The 22,498-nt window shown below is 40.0% G+C and overlaps 1 protein-coding gene across 7 annotated transcripts in view; it reads left to right on the plus strand.

The window, feature by feature from the left end:
* The window catches only part of LOC132823718 (casein kinase I), a 229,006-nt gene that overhangs the window by 179,837 nt on the left and 26,671 nt on the right, over window positions 1–22,498 (plus strand). For 5 of the 7 annotated variants that reach the window (XM_060837715.1, XM_060837724.1, XM_060837706.1 and 2 more), the window contains exons 9-11: window positions 3,999–4,147; window positions 6,033–6,131; window positions 19,773–19,868. In XM_060837715.1, the coding sequence (XP_060693698.1) occupies window positions 3,999–4,147; window positions 6,033–6,131; window positions 19,773–19,868 (344 nt within the window). The remainder of the gene's footprint in view (window positions 1–3,998; window positions 4,148–6,032; window positions 6,132–19,772; window positions 19,869–22,498) is intronic. The other 2 variants (XM_060837748.1, XM_060837758.1) reach the window with 1 other exon arrangement.

A 22,498-nucleotide genomic window follows, 5' to 3' on the forward strand; every position in this document is an offset into this window, starting at 1 on the left:
ATGGGTGTACACAGTTACAAATCACATAACACCAGGCTATAGTCCACCAGGTTTATTTTAAGACACTAGCTTACGAAGCACTGCTTCTTCATCAGGTGGTTGTGGAGCAGTATCATACAACACAGAATTTAGAGCAACAGGATTGCAGTGTCATGGAATGTAATGTTAAACAAAGTTCGCTCGAGTCTTTCATCGTTTGGAATGATCATTTTAGTTTCAGTTCCTTCATATGTAAATCCTTTTATATGAATAGGCTGATGGAGCTAGTGCTTGTCTCTGCAGGTGTGCTGCTGCCATTGACAGAATCCATGTGTATGGCACAAAAATACAGGTTAATGCCTTGTGGTCTGTCAGCAGCGTTAAAGGGAATGGGTGAACTACCCAATCCTTCCTTTTTCTACTTGGGCATAGTGACACCTCACTGCAAAGGCAATGAGCCTTTTCTCTCCAGTTGGTAAGATACACGACAGCACAGCGCCAACCCCATAAGGCATGTCAATTGCTGTGACAACTTTGGGTCAAAAGGAGTCAACACTTCCAATCTTTATAGGACTTGCTTCACCTCCCAGTAAGCCTCCTCATATTCCTGGGTCCATTTCCATGGCTGTCCTTTTCTCTGTAATTGATGCAAGAGTTTTAGCATGATTGTCAGATCAGACACAAACTTGCCAAAGTAATTCACAAGTCCTAAGATTGATCTCATCTGAGGCACATTCTCTGGTCTGGGGCCTTCATGATGGCCTTCATTATCTGGGTGCCTTGTGTTGTCCTTCACCAATTACATGGCTCAAGTACTCTGGAATCTTTAAAGACTTGCATTTCTTCCTTTTATACTTGTAGGCTGTGTTCCTGCAATGTCTTTAGGTTTCTTCTAGGTTTTTCTTCTCATTTGAAAGATCCAGATAACCAAAATATCATTTGGACTCCCAGCAATCTCCTCAAAACATTTGGTCCATGGCCATGTGGAACTGAGCCCGTGCTGATGTAATGCCGAAAGGCAGTTGCTTGTAGCAGAAACGTCCCCTGTGTTACTATCATCAGCGGTGGCTGAAACTCCTTTGAGACCCCATCTGCAAGTAGGCCTGCGACAGATCCAGTTTGAGAATTTCTTTCTCCCAGCCAGTCCCCTAACGAGGTCCCCAGTGTGGAAGTGGGTAGTGACCTGCTCTCAGGGCTAGGTTGACTGTGATGTTGAAAGTAAAGATACATCCTGAGTGCACCGTTTGTTTTTAGGACTGGAACAACAGGAGTAGCCCAATACTGGTGGTTACTTGGTCCAACATTTCCAGGTTCACCAGCTGTTCCATTTCTGCATCCACTTTAGGCCTGAAGGCCTATGGCACTGGACACGCATTCAGAACCATTGGATGAGCCTTCCGCTTTACCCAAAGTTTAATTTCTGCTTCTTTCATTTCTCCCAGGTTTCCCTTGAAGTCATCCATATGGCTGTCCAAAATCTCTGGCAAACTCGTTTTTGTGTTAGCCAGTCTATTAAGCACACTACAATTTAACTTTATTTTTTGTAATCAGCAGCATAGGATAATCGCCTTTCACTACGTGCAGTGGCAGTTTGGTATACTAGTCTCTTAGTTGTACTTTTACCACCACATAGCCTTTAGTGGCACCTCTTTGTTCTGTGTACATCCAAAGGTAATCTTGGCAAACTTCAATGGCAGTGCCTTTAATGTTTCCCTGTGTATTGATTTAAGAATCAGAGATCCTGAATCAGGAAACCCTTATCCACCTATACCTTTGCTGACTTCCCCTCTAATTTGGGAAGAACCTGGAAACGATCAGCTTCATCCCCATACAGAATGGTTTAACTGAAACTTCATGCACTCTGGGCCTTTGACTTCTCCCACAGACCCAGCTGACTCCCTGTCTACTATTTGTGTGTACAATCTGCCTGTTCCTCGGAATTGTCTCCTTTTAAACTCCTGTTCTCTTGCCTGAGTTGCACCCAGCAATATCGGGCATTGACTCTTTGTGGCCACTCTTACTACATCAGCGGCATTCTACAGTTGGTACCACAGTCTGCTAAGTATCCATCTCCATTTGATCTTCCAACTTTATGGTATTAGTAGCGTGAGGAATATGCTAAGCCATGAGGTAATATATTCTGGTATCTTATTAATGCAGTCTCCTCAAAATCATATCTTCCCTAACATTGTCATCTGAAAGCTATTTAGTTTATAAAATTTCTATCAAAGCAGTTTCCATGATCACTTATCTGTATTTTTGGTAAATCGTTCTCATGAGCAGACAAATGTTTATGCACTACTTGTTGTTATTGTTTGAGGTTTAGTTTTTTATTTACCAGTGACACACGGCATTCTCAAAACCCTGAAAACAACATAAAGTCTGAGGCACCTGACAGCATCGAGGCTTAATGTATTTAGCTAATTTTGTGACATTTAGAAACGTTGGAGAAGGAAAGATCAAGATAATGTGCATATTTGCAGTAGTCTCAAAAAAGTGCAGAGATGTTCCTATTCACCTTTGCCTTTCAATTCATATTTGATTACCATGTAAAAGGTGAATTTTTAGGCTTTTTAAAAATTTTAATTTATGAGGTTGACTACTACATGGATACTACTTTTCATGCTACAGTCCAAAATACCATTTCATTAGTAGAAGCCCCAATGATCTCTAAATAAATAAAGAAAAAAAGCACAACAAAGTTGGTAGAGTGCTAGAGAGGAACTGACCTCAGCTGATCTGCTCACCAACAGAGGTTGTCACCCAACTCTGACCTGATGTGTCTCAAACTTTCATGTCAAGTTTTTCCATTTCCCTCTGTTTTCTCTTGTCTATTGTTTTAGTTTTTAAAACTAGCATTTTAAGCTTTTATTTCTGATTTAAGACAGTTGACCCCCAGTTTCACCGATCATTGTAGCCATCAGAAATCGTCAACAGCTGCATGGTAATTTATAATGAAGTAAATGCATATAAGCTAATTTTATTTAGGAAAGCATGGTGTGATAAATTTTGTATCTCACTCGTGATACTTATTATAGTACTCATTTGATAATGAACTTAAGAAATTTGAAGCCTAAGACTGTTGTGAATTGGTCATCAAAACACATAATAGCATGAAAAAATGTTTTTTTCCTCATCATAACATTTATGTACAGACTAATATCTTGACTCTCAAATGTTAATCTGTTATCTGTGAAGAACTAGGGTCCACCTTTACACAAGATATATGGAAAATTCCAGATTTTTTTGGCCAAAAATAGGCGCCAACTTTTACATTAGGTCAACGTTTACTCAAGTTTATATCGTACTTTGAGCTCAGGCTGGTTTTGACTATCTGATCTTCTCAATTTGGCTTCTTTACTCATCCTGAATAATCATCTTTAGTTAGAATGCTAGGAAGCCATTTTCTGAACAAACTTATTTTCCAAAGTCGCTGCAACTGCAAGCACAGTATTTGAACTTAATGTTTAGATTAGATTACTTACAGTGTGGAAACAGGGCCTTCGGTCCAACAAATCCATACCGACCCTCCAAAGAGCAAGCCACCCAGACCCATTCCCCTACATTAATCCCTTCACCTAACACTACAGGCAATGTAGCATGGCCAGTTCACCTGACCTGCACATTTTTGGACTGTGGGAGGAAACCAGAGCACCTAGAGGAAACCCACGCAGACACTGGGAGAATGCGCAAAATACACACAGGCAGTTGCTTGAGGTGGGAATTGAACCCAGCTCTCTGACGCTGTGAGGCAACAGTGCTAACCACTGTGCCATATTACTGCCCATGTGTGGCAATGTTTAGCAGAATGAAAATAATGTATAAAAATCCTGTGATAAGAGAATAGAATAAACAAACACTAAGCTTTGAGTTAATGAAGTTCTTCATGAAAGTGCCAAAATATGTAGGCAAATTCTTCAAAATTACTGTGGTTTCTTTTTCCCATTTTACAGTAAAATTCGAACAGAATGATATATGATAAATCTAAAATGAGCTTGTGCTATATTTTGTATTTTCAGAAGAGATGGCTACATACTTGCGTTACGTAAGAAGGCTGGACTTCTTTGAGAAACCAGACTATGACTACCTAAGAAAGCTGTTCACAGACTTATTCGATAAGAAGGGTTACATGTTCGATTATGAGTATGACTGGATTGGCAAACCACTTGTAAGACTAAAAATTCACTTATATAAAAATGTTCTTTTTGTCAAGTGAATATAAGTATTACAAAAGCAAAGTGCAACAGGTACCTCGAGTATTTCTGGATGGCATTAGCAATCTTGATAAAATGTACTTGACCTCTGCTGCTTTATTTGTCTTAAAAGATGTAATATATTGGTGTTTATAATGTAAACCTTAAGAAAAACTAAATCTCTTTTTAGCTATACACACATGATGTTCACCAAAGGAAAACTTCAATTAAAATTGAAATTGAAGGCTTTCTGCTTCATGTTCTAAAAATCAGAATGTTGATTATTCCTTTGGGTCAGTCATGGCTTATCAAATGTAATTGTGGCATGATGCTCATAATGAAAGGTGCATGATTCTTGTTCTGTTCTTCAATAACTGATCTCAGACTGGACAGTAGAGGAGTTACAATGAAAAGTTTTTGCACCCTGAGTCAGAGATTTTGTGCTCCCAACTGCTATCTGATAATCTCTGTTGGCAATATGTATGTGAATGTCTGGTAAGGGCAGAGTTTGTGATCTCCCTGCCAGTCAAACTTCCTCCAACATTCGCTACCAAGTTCAATTCCAGAAAAACTAGTTTCCTTGGATGTGTCGCATAAGGGCCCATAGCCCATGTAACCCATCGAGAGGGAAGGGGAATAAAACAAGAAGGAATGGATTATTATGTCACTGCAGTCTAGTATCAGTTCACTGCTTGTTTGATGCAGCAGAAATCCATCACATTGCTTGCAGATCTCCAAACCAAGCACCTGAGAAATCCTTTTGAGAATTGTGCATTTTAAATTGTATATGTTACACCCTCTTACCCTGTAACTACACTTCCTTACTTCTGTCTAGTGAATTTACGTGAAGATTAACGTGCACCAAGGTTTAAGGATCCTTAACTAGCTGCAGGATTACTTTAACAATATTTTAACTAACTAAAACAAAATTTTCCAATACAGAGCATAGGTAAATATTCTATTGTTTGTCTAGCAAGGTTCAGTTTTGTATAATGAGGCATTAGCCAAAGGGGCTATCTAGATTTGAACGGTGCCACTTCTTCATTATACATCTCGTGCCGTCAGTGGGCAAAGCAGTCTAACCCAATTACCAATATTTGCTGAGCACTGCAGAGCTAGTTGTGTCGATTTCAATTTTGCACCATTGGTTGTGTCCTTATAAAATCAACTCAAACCGAATGACAGCAGACTTAGCATTACATCATATGAAGTTTCCATAATGCAGACAACACACATGCATTATTGAATATTTTAATTGCCCATTGTAGCTTCAGCATGAAATGCTATGACAGTGAATTGGTTTCCTGCTTCATAATTGCAAGCCCATTAAATAATGAATGATGGTGCAATTCATTACTTTGGTTAATGTTTAACTGAGATTGTATGGAATGCAAATTGATTCCAGATGTTCTTGTTGCAATGCACGCTGCCAATACTGCAGAAAACATTTTTACATTTTTTTACAGTATTTTATATTATTTTGTCCACGGTACTTTTGGATACTTGGGCAATTTAAGACTTTGACACAATGACTGTAATACATCAATTTTCAATTCTCTGATTATTTGGAAAAACTGTTCTCTTTTGGAGAATATTTGAGATTCCTAAATCAGAACAAATGATGTTTTTCTGTCATTGGTCACAGTGCGTTTTCACAAATACTTGTCCAAATTGTTATATCTTGCACATCTCCTCCATCCATTTTCCTCCATTCTTTTTCCTCTGCTGCCCTGCTTTGGAATTTCCATTCTCCCATGTACAATAATATGGCGAGCACATCTCCAATATGAAAAAGGGAAGGGCATGTCTAAATATTTCAATTCCGTTCATGGATGTCAATACTGTTTTCTCTAATTACAGCCCACTCCAGTTGGTTCAATTCATGCAGATAGTGCTCTGGCAGGAGCGAATAGAGAGAATCATCAGCACAGGGATAGAACACAGCAAGCCAAAAATCAGGTAGGTCTGCAAATGACATTGTGAGTTACGTTATTATTTGCAATGAGTTTTTTTGAGTTGCTTCCAGAAAATGAAGGTGCTTTTATGCTGCTTTATGCGATTTAATAGTGTGTTAGGATTGTTGGCTTCCGAGTAACTGGTAACAACTGAAGTAAATGTGCTGGATTTGTTGCGATTGGAAATAAAACTTTCCTACTGTCAGCCTTTGCAACCTGGCAAGTTTGCATTCATGTTATTGTTGATACAATAAGATTTGCACATTGAAAGCTGACACCACGAGGAGAGGTGACACTAAGCAGTTTGAAATTGGAAGAGTTAACAATGCAGTTAACAGTTTCCCAGCTACCCAGCAGTTTAATGATCTGAAACTATGCATTCGTAGTTTACATGGCTGTAATAAACCTGACATGTTTCAGTTAGCTCAGAAATTGTGAACTTTCTCATTAACTGGTGTAGGTCTCAAATCAGCTGATAAGAGTTTAGGCCTTTTGCAGTTGACATTTGAACTCCGTCCACTGCTCCCACAGTGAATCATGGACTGAACAAAAGTTTCTTGTACAATACAGACATAAATATTGCAACATTTATCTTTGGAAAGTAATCAAGTTCAGTCTTATTGGCTGATGCTGAACTATAATTTGATATTTGACAACTTTTCCACCCTTCCTCCAGCATGGTTTATATTTTAAATTTCCAATAAATACGAAGTAGTGTGTGGAAAATGTCTGTGTGAATGCGTAGTATATAAGACAGTTGTAACATTTATTATGGTCTGATTCTAGGCTTAAGCATAGCCCAAAGCAGTGGGGTCGTGTAAGGAATACAGGAAAGTATTGGACTTATTGAAAAGTAGGAGTGACCTGTTTACTGACTATAGTGATAACTGTTTTTACTTTTTGGATGAAATTTCCAAGCAGCAGTTTTTATGTGGAAGCAATTAGTAAGTTGAGACATGTCTCCGAAATAGCAGGTTTTTATTTTTCACTTACACTAAGACTTGCCTGTTCTGAGTACATTTGGAACCACATGCAGCATTTTGTTTACATGTGGGTAGCTTTTGTTATACTGCCAATCAGCTATTTACAAGTAGTAGTCAATATGGATTCCACAATTGTTTATTTGCATTTCGTAGTTCAGTGCAAACCCCCTCTCTACTCTCTCCTCTCTGAAGTGACTCCCCTTGCTGGAGAAAACCAGACCTTGATATTTTCTAGGCGAAAGTGAGGAGTGCAGAGTCGAGAACGTGGTGCTGGAAAAGCACAGCAGGTCAGGCAGCATCTGAGGACCAGGAGAGTCGACATTTTGGGAAAAAGCCTTTCATTATTCTTGATATTTTCTAATCAACCTGTCAGAGATTTTATTTTCATATAGGCCTGGAGTGGGTAAGACTTGAACATGGGCATTCTGTCTCAGTGGTAGGGGCGCTACCGTTGCACCACAGGAGCCCTAGTAAAGCAGCAGTTCCCTTTCAATTCTAGATATTTTCTAGATATTTCACTCCCCCGGTCAGCTATGTTATGACAGACATCTGGAGCAATAGTGCCCATGATTAGAGCCCTCAGAAAACTAGCCATCTCTTTCTGTCCAAAAACCAGTCCTTTTCAGATCAACCTGTTCAGAGTTGTTAATACACACACCTCTGGAACAGATGGGAATTGAACTCGGGACTCCTGGCTCAGAGAAGGTGACACTCCACTGCAGCACAAGTGTGAAAGCTAACCTTGTATTTTTGTAATTTAGTTTGCTCAATTTGGGGCTTTCCTTACGCTTTGAGGTTTTCCTAATCAATTCTTCTCGAGCTAGTGGGGCTTGAACCCAGGCCTCCTGTTTCAGAGCTGGGGACGTGACTGCTGCCACAAGAGCCATGAAAGCTGGCATTCTTAATTGTTTTTTGTCCTTTTTTTTCCCCCTAGTGCGCTAGTTCAGAGATATTATTACACTCCTCTGGAGCCAGTAGGACTTTAATCCAGGTCTCCCAGCCCAGGGAGATGACACCGCCACTATGTCACAAGAGCCTAAAAGCCAGCCTTTGTGTTTTTTTCCTCTTTCTCACCTAGCCAATTAGACATGCAAAGCCCATTTTGGGCAATGCGAACCATCAAACATGTGGGGGTGGGGTTCATTTTTAAAAGACCATAATTTACAACTTTATCATGCTTGAGCTGAATTGTGGGAGTAATTTTCTAACCATTGACAGTTTGGAACAAAGTTTGGTTATCAGCTATATGAGGAGCAATAAATGACATGAGCACATTACTTGAGTCGGAGATGCTGGTGTTGGACTGGTGTGTACAAAGGTAAAAATAACGCAACACCAGGTTATAGTCCAGCGGGTTTATTTGGAAGCACTAGCTTTCGGAGCGCTGCTCCTTCATCAGATGGTTGTGGAGTATAAGTTCATAAGACACAGAATTTATAGCAAAAATTTACAATATGATGTAACTGAAATTATTTATTGAAAAAGACCTGGATTGTTTGTTAAGTCCCTCATCTTTCAGAATTATCATATTGGTTTCAGTTCTTTCATATGTAAATCGCATAACTTTTTTCTAAGTTACATTCTCAAGTGAAATTTAACAATTGGTGTCATGTCGGCCAAGATAATGCTTTTAAGGTGTGAGCTCCCCTTCAAACGTGTGTGTGTGTGTGTGTGTGCGCGCGCGTGTGTGTGTGCGTGCGCGCATGTGGGTGTGTGTATGTGGGATGGGGAGGTGGGTTATGAATGTCTGTGAGAGAGTGTGTATGTGTGTGTGAGTGTAAAAGGGTATAAAGTCTGCGAGAGCGTGGTTCGTGAGTGTGGGAGTGTATGTGTGAGCATATGAGAGAGAGTCTGCGTGTGTATAGTGCGATGGGGTCACCTGTAGTGTGACATGAACCCAAGTTCCAGGTTGAGGCCATCCCCATGGGTATCGAACTTGGCTATCAGCCTCTGCTTGGCTACTTCTCTGTTGCCAGTCCTAAAGTCCGCCTTAGAGGACAGTTACCCAAAGGTCCGAGGTCAAATGACCTGGACGTTGGGTTCATATCACACTACAGGTGACCCCATTGCACTATACCAACACATAGACAGACACACACAGACGGATAGATACTCCTGCAAGCGCACACACTCCTCCAGATACACTCTCCTACAAACCCATACGCTCACACAGAACCTTTCTCATATGCTCTCACACGCACCCTCTCACAGACTTGTACCCCTTTACAATCACACTCACACATGCATACACTCTCTCACAGACATTCATAAACCCCTCCCCCCTCCATGCTCCACACACACACTAAAGTTTGGGGGCTGAACTTGTACTTGCAGAATTACATTTTACTTTGCTCAAAAACTACATGAATCCATGTAAGATTCTGTAACTCCATTTTTTAGATTAGAATTGGTCTGACCATTGTGGCACAGACAGTCTCACACAGGGCACCTCACACCTTAACAAACAATCCAAGTCTTTTTCAATACATAATTTCAGCTACATCACACTATAAGTTTATGCTATAAATTCTGTGTCTTATGATCTTATACTCCACAACCACCTGATGAAGGAGCATCACTCCAAAAGCTAGTGCTTCCAAATAAACCTGTTGGACTATAACCTGGTGTTGTGTGATCTTTAACATTACTTGAGTTTGCTATTTGATTGAGACTCTTAAACTTGGGAGCCGAGTCAAACCTTTGCTTCCAAGGCAGCCTGGTCAATGTATGATCAATCTTTTGGAGGTGTTTGCAGGATGTAAGAGTTAATTTGTGATTTTCTAAAATCCTTTTAAAATTCACCATCTTTTAATAATTTTGTTACAAGTGTTATTATTTGTGTGGTTATATATTCAGCTGGATCCAAATGAAAGAATCAATGCCATCTGGATGAAATTTCAGGGTTTGAAGTGTTTGAATATCTGTGCCATGTTTGCTGTATTACATTTTGGTGAATAAGCTCTCCCAATTTTTTTAAATTAAATGAGAAAATCTTGACACTTGATGTTTTGAGCCAAGGGCAGATTTAGTGGGTTACTCTGACATTTAATTAATTGAACACTGAGTTTTAATTATTTAGAAAGAAATGCTTAGGAGGTTTCTGCAAATAGAAGGAAGAAGTCTGAAAGAGCAATGTGAGCTTTTCAACTTTTTCACAAAGCAGATATTTTAGCATGATGCAGAGATAGAGCGCGTGTGTGTGTATGAGAGAACCATGTGTTAGTGAAAAATCATCGCATATTTATATAGTTATATCAAAAAATAATATTCATAACATTTCAGCTTTTTCACTTCAGTTGTTAATTCCCTTCAAAAATAGCAACAATTCTACCTGTTAAATCAGACCGTGTTATTAAAGAAACAGTGATGAACAAAATACTGCAGTGATTATGGGGAGAAAAAATCCCAGCATTACTGGGATTCTAATTTGTTTATGTAGCTTTTAATCTACCACTATTATTAAAGGCTAGGCAGATAAGTATTCTCTTGCTTTAATCAGAAGCTGCTGTGACAACACTTTTATTTCTTTCAATAATGGAAACTCATGTTCACAGCCAAAAGCAGTAACCGTGAACTGAAACTAGCTAATCAAAAGTTACGTTAATCAGTCTTGTGCCTGATTAGTTAAAAAGCAGGGGCTAAGTGACTGGTACCTTTGAACACTAATAAAATGAACAATAATATTAAAGCACATTGGTAGCAATCTATTGATGTATGTTGCAACCCTCCTGTCCTGATGAGACCACACATTTGCTTATTGAGGGTCAGATATTAGACTTTGCAATGTTGCTGAAGTAGCAATCCAGTCATGGGTGGTGCCAAGAACTTATTCTGAGAACTTATCAAAAGATCACGTAGAATCTAGTGTAGGTGACTATAGGCAAGAAAAAAGACATTACTCTGAATTGAAAAGTCTTCAGAGAACGCAGGATTCTGCAGTACAACAGGATCTGTATGTCCCAGTAAATGAACCACACAAAGTTAGTTGTTTATGGTTATAGTATTGTACTGTACATCAGGAAGGCAGATGGAACATTGTCATTTATTACAAGCGGAATGGCATAAAAAAGTAACCATGATTTGCTACAGTTTTCCATTGCATTGTTGAGATCATAAAAATGTGCTGTGTATAGTTTTTACTTCCTTATTTAGGAAAGGATATAAATGCATTAAAAGCAATCCTGAAAAGGCTCTCTTGACTAATACCTGAAATGGGGAGGAAGTTCTCTTACAGGAAATGGTTCAACATGCCAGACTGGTACCTATTGAAATTTAGAAGAGTAAGAGGCATTCTTATTGAAACATATAAAATCCTGAGAGGACTAGGTAAGTTGGATGCTGAAAGGATGTTTTCCATTCTGGATGAGACCAGAAGTAGGACTCATGGTTTTAAGTGGAATTTCCTTTATTTGTAACTGTCTTTCCTGGAGAACAATGGAAGCATTGAGGAGTTTAAAGGCAAAGGCAGGTAGATTCTTGACTAACGAGGGAATCTCTTGTTATTGTGCTGTTTGGGAATGTGGCGTTTAGACCACAATCAGATCAACCATAATCTTAACAAATGGCAAAAGAGGATCAGAGGCCTGAATGCCTAATTTGTTTCAAGTGTTCATGCTTCCATCCTCTTGTGTTTAAAGAATTGCTAGAACTATGTGAAGCAGAAATCCATCTAATTTGGTATTGTACGTTTGGCGGTGATTCAGTCAACAGATCACGGCCTAGCTTAGAATAGAGAGACTTATGGACAGTAGTTGAAAAGTTGAAATTGAGGCCAGGCTTTATCATTTTGCCTTGGTCTGCAGTATCTCATGTGACTGCAGTCTGATCTTCTATGCTAGATGAAGCAAATGTGTGAGGATAGTGTAGTTTAGCAAGTGGGAACATGAGACATTGGCTTGTAATTTGCAGTCAGCTGCAAATGATTGCCGTCAGAGTAGTTTGATTGCTGTGGGAGATCGAGCAGTCTCTGTGCCAAGAACATTGAGAGAGTTAATGTGTAATTGATTACAGTGCAGTTTAATGAGGATTCCTAGCATTAAACTGCAGTGAGGGTACCAATATGTCCAAGCGGCCAATCTGATTAAAGTATTCTCACAGTAAACCAAGAAATGAAAAATACAAATTGCAAAATCACTTCTAAAAGATTTTACATGGTGTGGAACAAAAGTGGAGACGTACACACAGGGTTAGGAAAGAAGGTGGAATGTTATGAGTGAACTTCTAATTTATTCCAGAAATCTAGCAATCAGTTATGGTGGTGACATTTAGCAATACTGTTGCAAACATAAAAATTATTTTCTAAGTGTCAAATGAGTTCAGCAGTCATCAGTAGCAGTAACAATCACTCACTAATGAATATGATTGTCCATTTAGGAAGTTCTCTATTGCTGGTTATGGGTTCTGTAGGTCCTTGAGTGGCTGATAAAACCCAAATATAGAGCTACACCTCCACTTACACATTTCACAGGGTGTTTGCACGAGATGGAGGTGATTCTTGGCATTGAATTCATTGTCACTTCTTTCTCCCTTTCCTTTTCCATAATACCTCTTATGAATGGGTGTTTTCAAAGACTTATGTCCCTGCTTGCAGCAGTTTCATCTAAGTCCATTTCTTCTGAACAAGGATTCCCAAGCGTTGACATCTATGTTGTATTTCTTGAGGGAAGCCTTCAGAGAGCCTTTGAAACACTTGCTTTATTCTCCTGCTGTTAGAGTGCCTCCTGTGAGCTGGCCAAAGACGATTTGCTTTGCTTGTCAGAACTCCGACATCCTTACCATGTGGCTGGTCCAGAGGAGTTGCTTATGGATAATAATGGTCTCAATGCTGGTGCAGTTAGCTGCCTCAAGGGTGTTGATGTTAGTATGCGCAGTACTCTAAGTTTCGGAGCCATGTAGATGATTTGGAAGGATGACTGCCTTATCTTGGATCTTGGTATCAACACAGATGTCAGGCTCATCCAAGAGTTTCATCTGTTGGTGTCCAAAGGCTGTGCTCGCAGAATGGATGTGATATTGAATCGTCTCATCGATATCAGCCTTAGATGTGACATAGCTTCCCTCATTAGAAAAATGCTTCATGTTCTCTTGATCTTAATGGAAGAATGTACCAGAACATGACTGTGGACAGGTTGGAAAAGGATTTGTGTTGTCTTGAGGTTGAGGCTGAAGCCAGTTCTGTGGTATGTTTTCTCAAAGGCGTTAAGGCATGAAGATTCTCTTCTGATTGGGCAGAGATGTCACTGTCATCCACATTCTAAAGTTCCTCAAGTGAGGTCAGTGTGTGTACTGCTTGGATTTTAACTGCTGAAGTTGAAAAACTGTCTACAGAATGGAGAAAAATGTCCACACCACTGGAAAGCTTGGTGTTGACAAGATGAAGAAAGGTCACAGTGAAGATAGATAAAAAAGTAAGGGTGATGACACATCCTTGCTTGATCTCAAAGGATTCTGTCATATTGCTGTCAATGAGGACTTGGAGATTGTGGAGGATGTTGATGAATATCGTTGGATGGCCAGCTTTGACAGGACCTTCAATAGCATTTCCTGATTGACTTAGTCAAAGGTGTTGTCAGATCAATGAAGGCCACATAGAGAGGTTGCTTTCAATCCTGGCATTTTCCTGGAGTTGCTGAGCAGTGAAAATTCATTCTATGGCTTGTTTGGAGAGACACTGGCTTTCAGGAAGGATTTCTGCAGAAACTGAAGAAGGTATTTAATGGGGATTTGGACGATGGGCTTCCTGGCGATGTAGAGTTAGGAGTTTCCTCAGTGGTTCCCACAGTCCACTTTGTCTCCTTTCTTAATGGCAGCAATGGCAGCATCCCTGAGATTGGCAAGGATTTCTTCTTTGTCCCGAATTTTCAGGAACAGTTGATGGAGATGATGCCTAAGCTCTGCTCCTTCAAGTTTGGAAATCTCCCTTAGAACCCTGTTTGCTCCTGCACCTTTTCTGTTCTTCATGCGTCTTATGGCATCTTCAATTTCTATCACACCACTTGGGAGTTCAAGATCATCTTTGATAGGGAATTGGGGGTTTTCTATATTGATGATTGTATTGTGGTTTAGGAGTTCTTTGAAGTGCTCTCTGTTTTTTCTGTCTGTCAAAAAGGTGCCTTCATTACTCTGCACTGGTTTGAGGCAAAGTGTGTTGGGTCCATATATTGCCTTGTGGCACTGAAGAAACTCTGGGCGCTATACTTGTCAACAAGGAGTTGCAGCTCCTTATCTTTCTCAGTTCACCAATGGTCTTCATTTCCCCCATTCTTCTTTGTAACTCCCACTCTGGCTGTTTGATGAGTATTCTTCTTTGCCTCACTGGTGGTGTGATTTTACTAGGCATGGAGAGCTTTCCTCTTATCTGTGAGATCTTGAATGATGTAATCATTCTCATTGAATCAGTTTCCTGGTCTGGTAGCTGATGGTTTCTCTGCACTTGAGCTGATGGCTGTCCAGCACTTTCCAGATTTCCACTCCAATGAAATGAACTCTTTGGAGATTATGGTGATGATATCGATGGAAGTTCGTCAATCTGTTTAAGTCTTGAGGCAGCTCAATATTGAAGTGTTTTTTTTCCATATTCCGCTTCTTCTCATGGCATTTGATAGTTATTGAGGAGGAGATCAGCCAGTGGTCTGTCTAGCACTTGTCTGCACTGGTCATTACTTTGGTGATGAGGACATCCTTTTGGTCCTGGGATCGAACAGTGTCATGGTTGATCATGTGCCTTGATCATGGATAGCTCCAAGAAGTCTTGGACTTGTCTTTTTGGCGCAATAGTGTGTTGACCAGTTGGTGTTCTGCATATTTGGTAAGCAGGTGATTTTGGTGTTGCCATTCCCAACTCTTTCCTTTCTGGGTTGAGCATCCTTCCCAGCCTTGGCATTGAAACACCCAAGGATGATGATTTTATCTTCCTTAGCAATGTTGCTGAGTATGGTGGCCAAGGGGGAGTAGAAACCTTTTTTTTTAAAAAGAGTCATTTGTGGCATCAAGGGCTGGAGCATTGGCACTCATGATTGTTGTTTACTGATTCTTGACATGTTGTTAATGGAGACTCCTGAAGCAATTGTTGATGCCAACAGGGAATTCTGAGTTGGTGAACAAGTTTGTTCTAGATAGCAAATCTAATTCCATAAGTCCGGGTTGCTCCTCAGGATTTCCACTCCAGAAGAATATGTAACCACCATTGTCTTCCCTCAGCTGCCCTTCGCTTGCTCTTGGGAACTGCTGCCCTTCAGGCGACTCAATGTTCAAGTGCCTGAGCTCATGGGCCAGTTCTTCATTCCAGAGGATTGTTTTGCTCATTATCTGTGAGGATTTGTATGTACAAGATTTCGAGATTGAGTTTCCGAATGGTTTTCAGATGGCAGGTAGTTGAGGTCACTGGAAGCCGTTTTCTCGCCAGGTTGGTGATCAAACAGGCTATATTTAGGACACTTTTCTAGCCCCTTCCCATACGAGGTGAGCAGAATGAATCCTGATTGGGGCTGTTCAGACATGAAACTTATTGAAATGCTGTCCTGTACTCCTTCCAAAAACGAAATGACCAAGTCAAACTCCATCACCTATGTGCTGGTCTGCAGCAAGGGATTTCCCTATCTCTCAATCTTGTACCCATCACTTCTCATCTATTGTTGCAAGACTTGTATTGTGTCTGTGGCGGTGTTGAAATCATCTCGGTAGCTGCCATTTATGTGACACCTTATAATGTGGGAATGCTGTTGTACATCAGCAGACACATGGGCCTTGACAGAAGGTAGATCCAGTTCCGATGGCATGGAAACCGTGACAACTGGGGATCCTCCTTCCACTGCCAAGGTCATTCGCTATCACAGCTGTTGAGATCGGATGAACATCTTCCACCTGGATTGCCAATGAGGACATGATTTGGACTGTACTTTGTCTGGTTCCTCCCCTCTAATCTTGTCATCATGGGTGGCCCTGCTGGGAGTTCAGAACTCCTGACAATATCACTTTTGGATCAGTGGAATACTCAAGCTCGTCCACTACAGCAAGGTGGCAATCCACCAGGAAAGAAGTTCAGCAGTATGATTACTCAGCCTGCTGTTAAAAGCTCAGTTATATTGTATTGAACATAGTGTAACTTCTGATGTTTCCCACAGTGATTTGCAAATAAATATGGGGAAGTCCTTGCCAATCGTTTCACTGGTTGCCAGTTTGTGAGTTGTGGGTTTCCACAGTGCAGCATGATTGGAGAAAAAAAAACAACTTCAGGATTTCTGTTTTAATCTGTGCTTGTGCTGAACTTTGAAGATGCAGTCAGATTTAGAGGGGTGTTGATGAACTCCAGCAACTCACTATCAAAAGTACCACAAATCCTGGGCCATTCTTAATTTTAGGAATTAAATTTGATTTTTTTTAACTTTTGGCTGGCTCAATTTTTATGTGTGGATCTCTGCTGAAATAATCCTAAACACTTGACATTATAAGTTACTTAACGATATTTAGTGGCTGTATTCTTGGATAGATTAATGCAGCAACTACTCCAAACTGACATATGCCCTGTAAACTAAATCAATTAAGTCATGCTTATATTTGATAGCACCTTCATTTTGGTGATTTTTTAAACACTTGTTTGTGGCATTGTGGGCATCTTAATATATATTGAAGATTTCTTTATATTCTCACCATATTTTTACTTATATCGCTACCATGTCTGCTTTTTCAGCTTGCTTGGCAATGCAGTTTTACCATTGCATGCTAGCTAGTTAACTGGTTTGTCTTTTTGCATTTTGTTTTCTCTCCCTGTTATCATTGGGAGCAGATTGAGTTTAGCCCTTGCCTTTCATATTTGCATGCCATGTATTAGTAATAAGTCTCTACCAACTTCATAATATCAAGTCAGTCCTTGCACTGTGTATATTTTTAATGGCACTGCATTTTGGTACAACAAACAAAGATACGGCTTATACAATTAATGATAGGGCTTTGGGTAGTATTGTAGAACAGGATGGACCTAGGGGATTCAGGTATGTAATTCTTTGAAGTTTGCATCACATATAGACAGGGTGGTTAAAAAGGTTAGGAGAAAGTGAGGACTGCAGATGCTGGAGATCAGAGTAAAGATGTGTTGTTGGAAAAGCACAGCAGGTCAGGCAGTATCCGAGGAGCAGAAGAATCAACATTTCAAGCATCAGCCCTTCATCAGGAATCCTGATGAACGGCTTATGCCCAAAACGTCGATTCTTCTGCTCCTCTGATGCTGCCTGATCTGTTTTGCTTTTCCAGCAACACACTTGTGACTGTGGTTAGAAAGGCATTTGGCACATTTTGCCTTCATTGCTCAGTTCTTTGAATATAGGAGTTGGGAAGTCATGTTGAGGTTGTACAGGACATTGGTGAGGTCTGTTCTGGAATTCTGTGTCCAGTTCTGGGAGCCCAATTATAGGAAGGATATTAAGCTAGAGAGGGTTCAGAAGAGATTTGCCAGGATATTGTGAGGTATGAAGGTTTGATTTATAAAGAGAGGCTGGATAGGCTGGGTCTTTTTTTTAAGTCAAGATTAGAGTGGTGCTGGAAAAGCACAGCAGGTCAGGCAGTATCCGAGGAGCAGGAAGAATCAACGTTTTGGGCAAAAGCCCTTCATCAGGAATTCCTGATGAAAGGCTTTTGCCCGAAACGTCGATATTTCCTGCTCCTCGGATGCTGCCTGACCTGCTGTGCTTTTCCAGCACCACTCTAATCTTGACTGATCTCCAGCATCTGCAGTACCCACTTCCGCCTAGTGGGTGTTTTTTAAGTGGAGTGCCAAGAGTTTGAGAGGTGACGTCATTGAAATTTATAAAATATTGAGGGGTTGTGCTAGAATCAGTGGTAAGCATCTTTTCCCTTGGCTAAAGGATTTCAAGACTAGGGGGCACATTTTGAAGGTGAGAGAAGAGAGGTTTAGAAAAGATATGAGGGGCATTTATTTTTATGCAGAGGGTGGTTCATAAGTGGAATGAACTTCCTGAAGAAGTGGTGGATGTGAGTACAATTTAAAAGACATTTGGATAAGTACATGAATAGGAAAGGTTTAGAGGGATAGGGGCCAGGAGTAGGCAGGTGGGACGAGTTCAGTTTGGGATTATGTTCGGCATGGATTGGTTGGAGAGAAGGGTCTGTTTCTGTACTGTATGACTCTATGGCAATGCAAGCAGATCTACATTGTCAAATATATTGCCTATCTGTGTTGAAAGGAATTGATAGCTGCAGTTTGAATTCTACAATTGCAAACTGGATCTTTGAGTCTAACAACATTGAGTCATTTTCAGTAGGAATTTTTTTATCTTTTTCAAATTTGACTTTCATACTATCAATGTAAATTCATAATTACTGATAACGTCAGTGCCACAAAAGGTCTGAATATTACATAAAGAAACAATGAACATTTAAAAGCTGTGTTTAGGTTTGTCACTTACTTCATCCGTGATGGTCAATTTGCCATAACATGTCTGGAATCCTGTTGATGGGTTTCGAGCCTGGAAGGGCATAGTTAATGTGCTTTACCGTAATTAAGTACACAATTCCTTACCACCTAGTGGAATTTCCGAGTGCAGGATTGATGTGTCTTGACAAATGCAAAATATCTCAGGAGTCATCATTTTCAGTTCTTTACCAACCATTCCTGTTAAAAGTGGTGATGATTCTCTCTTTACACCCACACAACCTACTTTGATTCAATACTACTGATAAGATTACCTCTGAAAGTACCTGTTACATTTCAGTGAATTCTAATTATGCCTCTTCAGCTATGACAGGTAATTTACCTGTCACTTCCTTTTGATATGTTGAGTGTCAGTTGTTGACAGGATAGTAATATAATGAAGTTTGGTGTCTGAAAGGGTTTGTATTATGAAAAGGCACATATACTGTTTAAATCCATTGATGAGCAACCACTGAATAATGTTATACAGTAAAATTGCAGATGCTGAGAAGTTAGATATCACAAAGTTTATGTAGCTTTTCAAAGAGCTGGGGAGGTCTCACAATGAAGCCCAATTCTGTTTTGTTTTATTCACCAGTGAGATATGAGCATCGCAGTCTGGGCCAGCATTTATTGCCTGTCCTTAGTTGCTGTTGAGAAGATGGTGGTGAGCTGTAGGTAGATCCACAATGTTATTAGGGGGTTGTTCCAGGATTTTGATCAAACACTGAAGGAACAGTGATATATATTTCCAGCTCAAGATGATGAGTAACTTGGAGTGGAACTTGCAGATCATGGTGTTCCTGTGTATCTGCTGCCTTCATCCGTCCGGTGGTAGTGATTGTGAGTTTGGAAGGTGCTGTCAAATTCTAATCGGATGTCTGTGACAACTTCCCTAATTCTTGAAGTATCACCAGCTGTAAGAACTAGTTTTAATGAGAACTAAGATTAGGATTTTACCAATCAGTCAAATGACTAGGATATTCAGTACAGGTAGTATAATAAAAAAATGAGATTATTAAAAATCGTTATCAGTTCCCAGTGCGTGAATGTTAGTATTACACTAGTAATGCATCATTCTTAACTTGTCTGATTTTGATTTTTGTGGAGTTTTTTTGTAAAGCTTTAAGTGTTTTAAGTTTGTTTTAATCTTCCCACAGCATGGTTTTTAATGAGTTGTTGGGATTTTTTTTTCCTTCCTGTTCCATGCATGCTTTATAAAATATAAAATCTGCAGTCAGCAGACCACAGGGGAGCTTGGGACACTCAGCAGACCAATCCCCATCACTTGAGAGCTCACCTGGCAGCTGACAGACATGGTGGTTCTGTACAGGTATTTCCTGCTTCTTCTGCTTCTTTCCCTCCTTCTGCATGCTTGTATGACGAGGAATGTTGCATCATTTTATACTTGCACCAAAAGATTTTTCTGTAAATATCTGTTTGTCTGTACGTAGCATGTATAATGTTGCTGCCTTTCAAAAAGCCCCAATAACCTTACTTGCTTCATCCTGACATTTAAAAATCAAAAGTTACAAAATGGACCTTTGTTTAACTAGTCTGAAAAGCTTTTTAACCCTCTCTGTAAAGGTCATAACAGCAGTGCTAATTTGTCTGTTTAAATTTATGTGAAGATGTGTGTCTCTGAAATAATCATACATCAGGGTGTTTAGAGATGTTTACAGTCTCTTTTAACCAATGTAATCTGCTCAAATGTATCGCACCAGATATTATTAATTTGGCACTGATTTGTTTTTATAATACTATGAAAAGAGAATTTAATTTTGAATGTTATTAAACTAGATGAATTGGAGGATTCCAAAGATGTAGTTAGGTTCAGTTCTAATTATCCAGTTGACAACTATCATTTTGCACATATGCTATAGACCAATGTTTCCTACTATTTAACCAATCGTAATCCTATTTCAACACCCAAGACTTCATGTGACCCTGCAATGAAAACTTGGGGTATCTAGAAACCTGCTGAAAATGTGTTGCTGGAAAAGCGCAGCAGGTCAGGCAGCATCCAAGGAGCAGGAAATTCGACGTTTCGGGCATAAGCCCTTCTGCCCGAAACGTCGATTCTCCTGCTCCTTGGATGCTGCCTGATCTGCTGCGCTTTTCCAGCAACACATTTTCAGCTCTAATCTTCAGCATCTGCAGACCTCACTTTCTCCTCGAAGTATCTAGAAACCTGCTGAGTGAGATTTGGAGATGCGTTTCAGACAGTTTGTGTAATCAGTTTATACAACAACCTCAAGTATAATTTGAGATATTGTAAAATCTAAATTGTAAATTGGACTTGTGCATAATTAGCAGTTTTAAAGTTATCTTTTTATATTTGTCAATGATTCCTAGCTACATAAAATGTACATTTCTATTTCTGTGTGTACAGGACATTTAACATGCATTCCCACAAATTTTCATCAATCAAGATTTTATGCAAGTGAGCTCGGTAGAGTTTGTTATATCAATTCAGTCTGGAGTCAGTGTTTTTCCTTATTTCCCATACAAAGTATTATGGCTCATTGAATTTTTAATAAGTATATGCCTGTATGTCTAAATCTCAAAGTGAGACTAAATTGCACAGATTTACAAAGGGTAACAAGTTTGTTGCATTTATCGTAATAAGCAGGGTAGGGTTTATGTTGCTTTGGCATTGACCACTAGTTGGAGGAGTTGGAAAGAAAAAGACACAAACTTTTCACTATTTTTTTTAAAGCAGTTGAGCCTCAGAGCTGTCAGAAATCAATCCAAGCTCCATCGCAGTCATTGTTGCCTCAGAGCACAAAATCCCAAATGTCTTGCAACCCGACTGATGATTGGGCCTCAGATTTTGGAAAGCCATACTTTTGACAGAATTCAAGATGTCAGAAATAAAGCAGAGGTTGCATGGTGCAAAATATTTAACTGTGATCTGAACTAGAATGGAAAGGTATCTCCTCATGCTGGATGATTTCAAGAAGTTGAGGTGTCATTCCTATCGTGAAGGCCATGGACTGGCACATAACAAGGAAACAAAGTGCAGGCTATGGGACAAAGGCAGGAGAATGGAACTGTCATGTTTCTTGTTTGGAGAGCCAATGCAGATATGATGGGCTGAATGCCCTCCGTTTGTATCACTGCTGTAACATTTCTATGATTCTGTGATAATGTTGATTATATGGTAGCAATATCAGAAACAGAAAGGAAACTTGGAATTTTCCGAAATCTTACCTCTCCACATTGCCATGCGCTTGCCTAAATTTTCAGCAACAGTCTCCCTTTCCACACTTCTGCTGAAACCTCCCTGTATAAACCTGTCATCTAATTTACTGTCCTGTCTGGAAGACATTTGTGACCCTTTTTTTGCATGGAGCATTCAATTCCAGAGCTGAGAAATTATGATTGTGTGGAGAGAATAAAGCTAGGACCAGATGAGATACTCTTCTTAATTAAACAGTATCTAGAAAGTTAAATTGTGGTCAGCTCTATCTGTGACATGGCAACTCCAGGAAAGTTAAACTGTCCCAGATGGCTTCGTTCGCAGGAAGTGTGTACAGTTGCAGCTCTTAATGGATTGCTTGGATCAACTGAATCATTCGATGGACACAATTAGGAACATGCAGGAGGCCGAAAGGGTCATAGACAACAGGAGTTTCAGGGAGCTGGCCTCACCCAATGTTGAGACAGATAAAGAAGTGATGGTTGCAAGGAGCAGTCAGTCAGTGCACGAGTCTCCTGTGGCAGTCCTCCTCTCGAACAGGTATAACATTTTGAGTCCAGTTCGGAGGACAGCCTACCGGGAGCTAACAATGGCAGTGTCCAGAACAGTGATATGGCAACTGGCTGTGTTGTACAACAGTGTAGTTCAAAGTGCAGGCAAGCAGTGGTAGTCAGGTACTCCATAATTAGAGCACAGACAGGTGTCTGTGCAGCCACAAATGAGACTCCAGGCTGATGGGTGGCCTCTCTGGCGCCAGGGTC

This window comes from Hemiscyllium ocellatum, chromosome 2, assembly GCF_020745735.1.
Source record: "Hemiscyllium ocellatum isolate sHemOce1 chromosome 2, sHemOce1.pat.X.cur, whole genome shotgun sequence".
In the NCBI taxonomy this organism is placed as follows: domain Eukaryota; kingdom Metazoa; phylum Chordata; class Chondrichthyes; order Orectolobiformes; family Hemiscylliidae; genus Hemiscyllium; species Hemiscyllium ocellatum.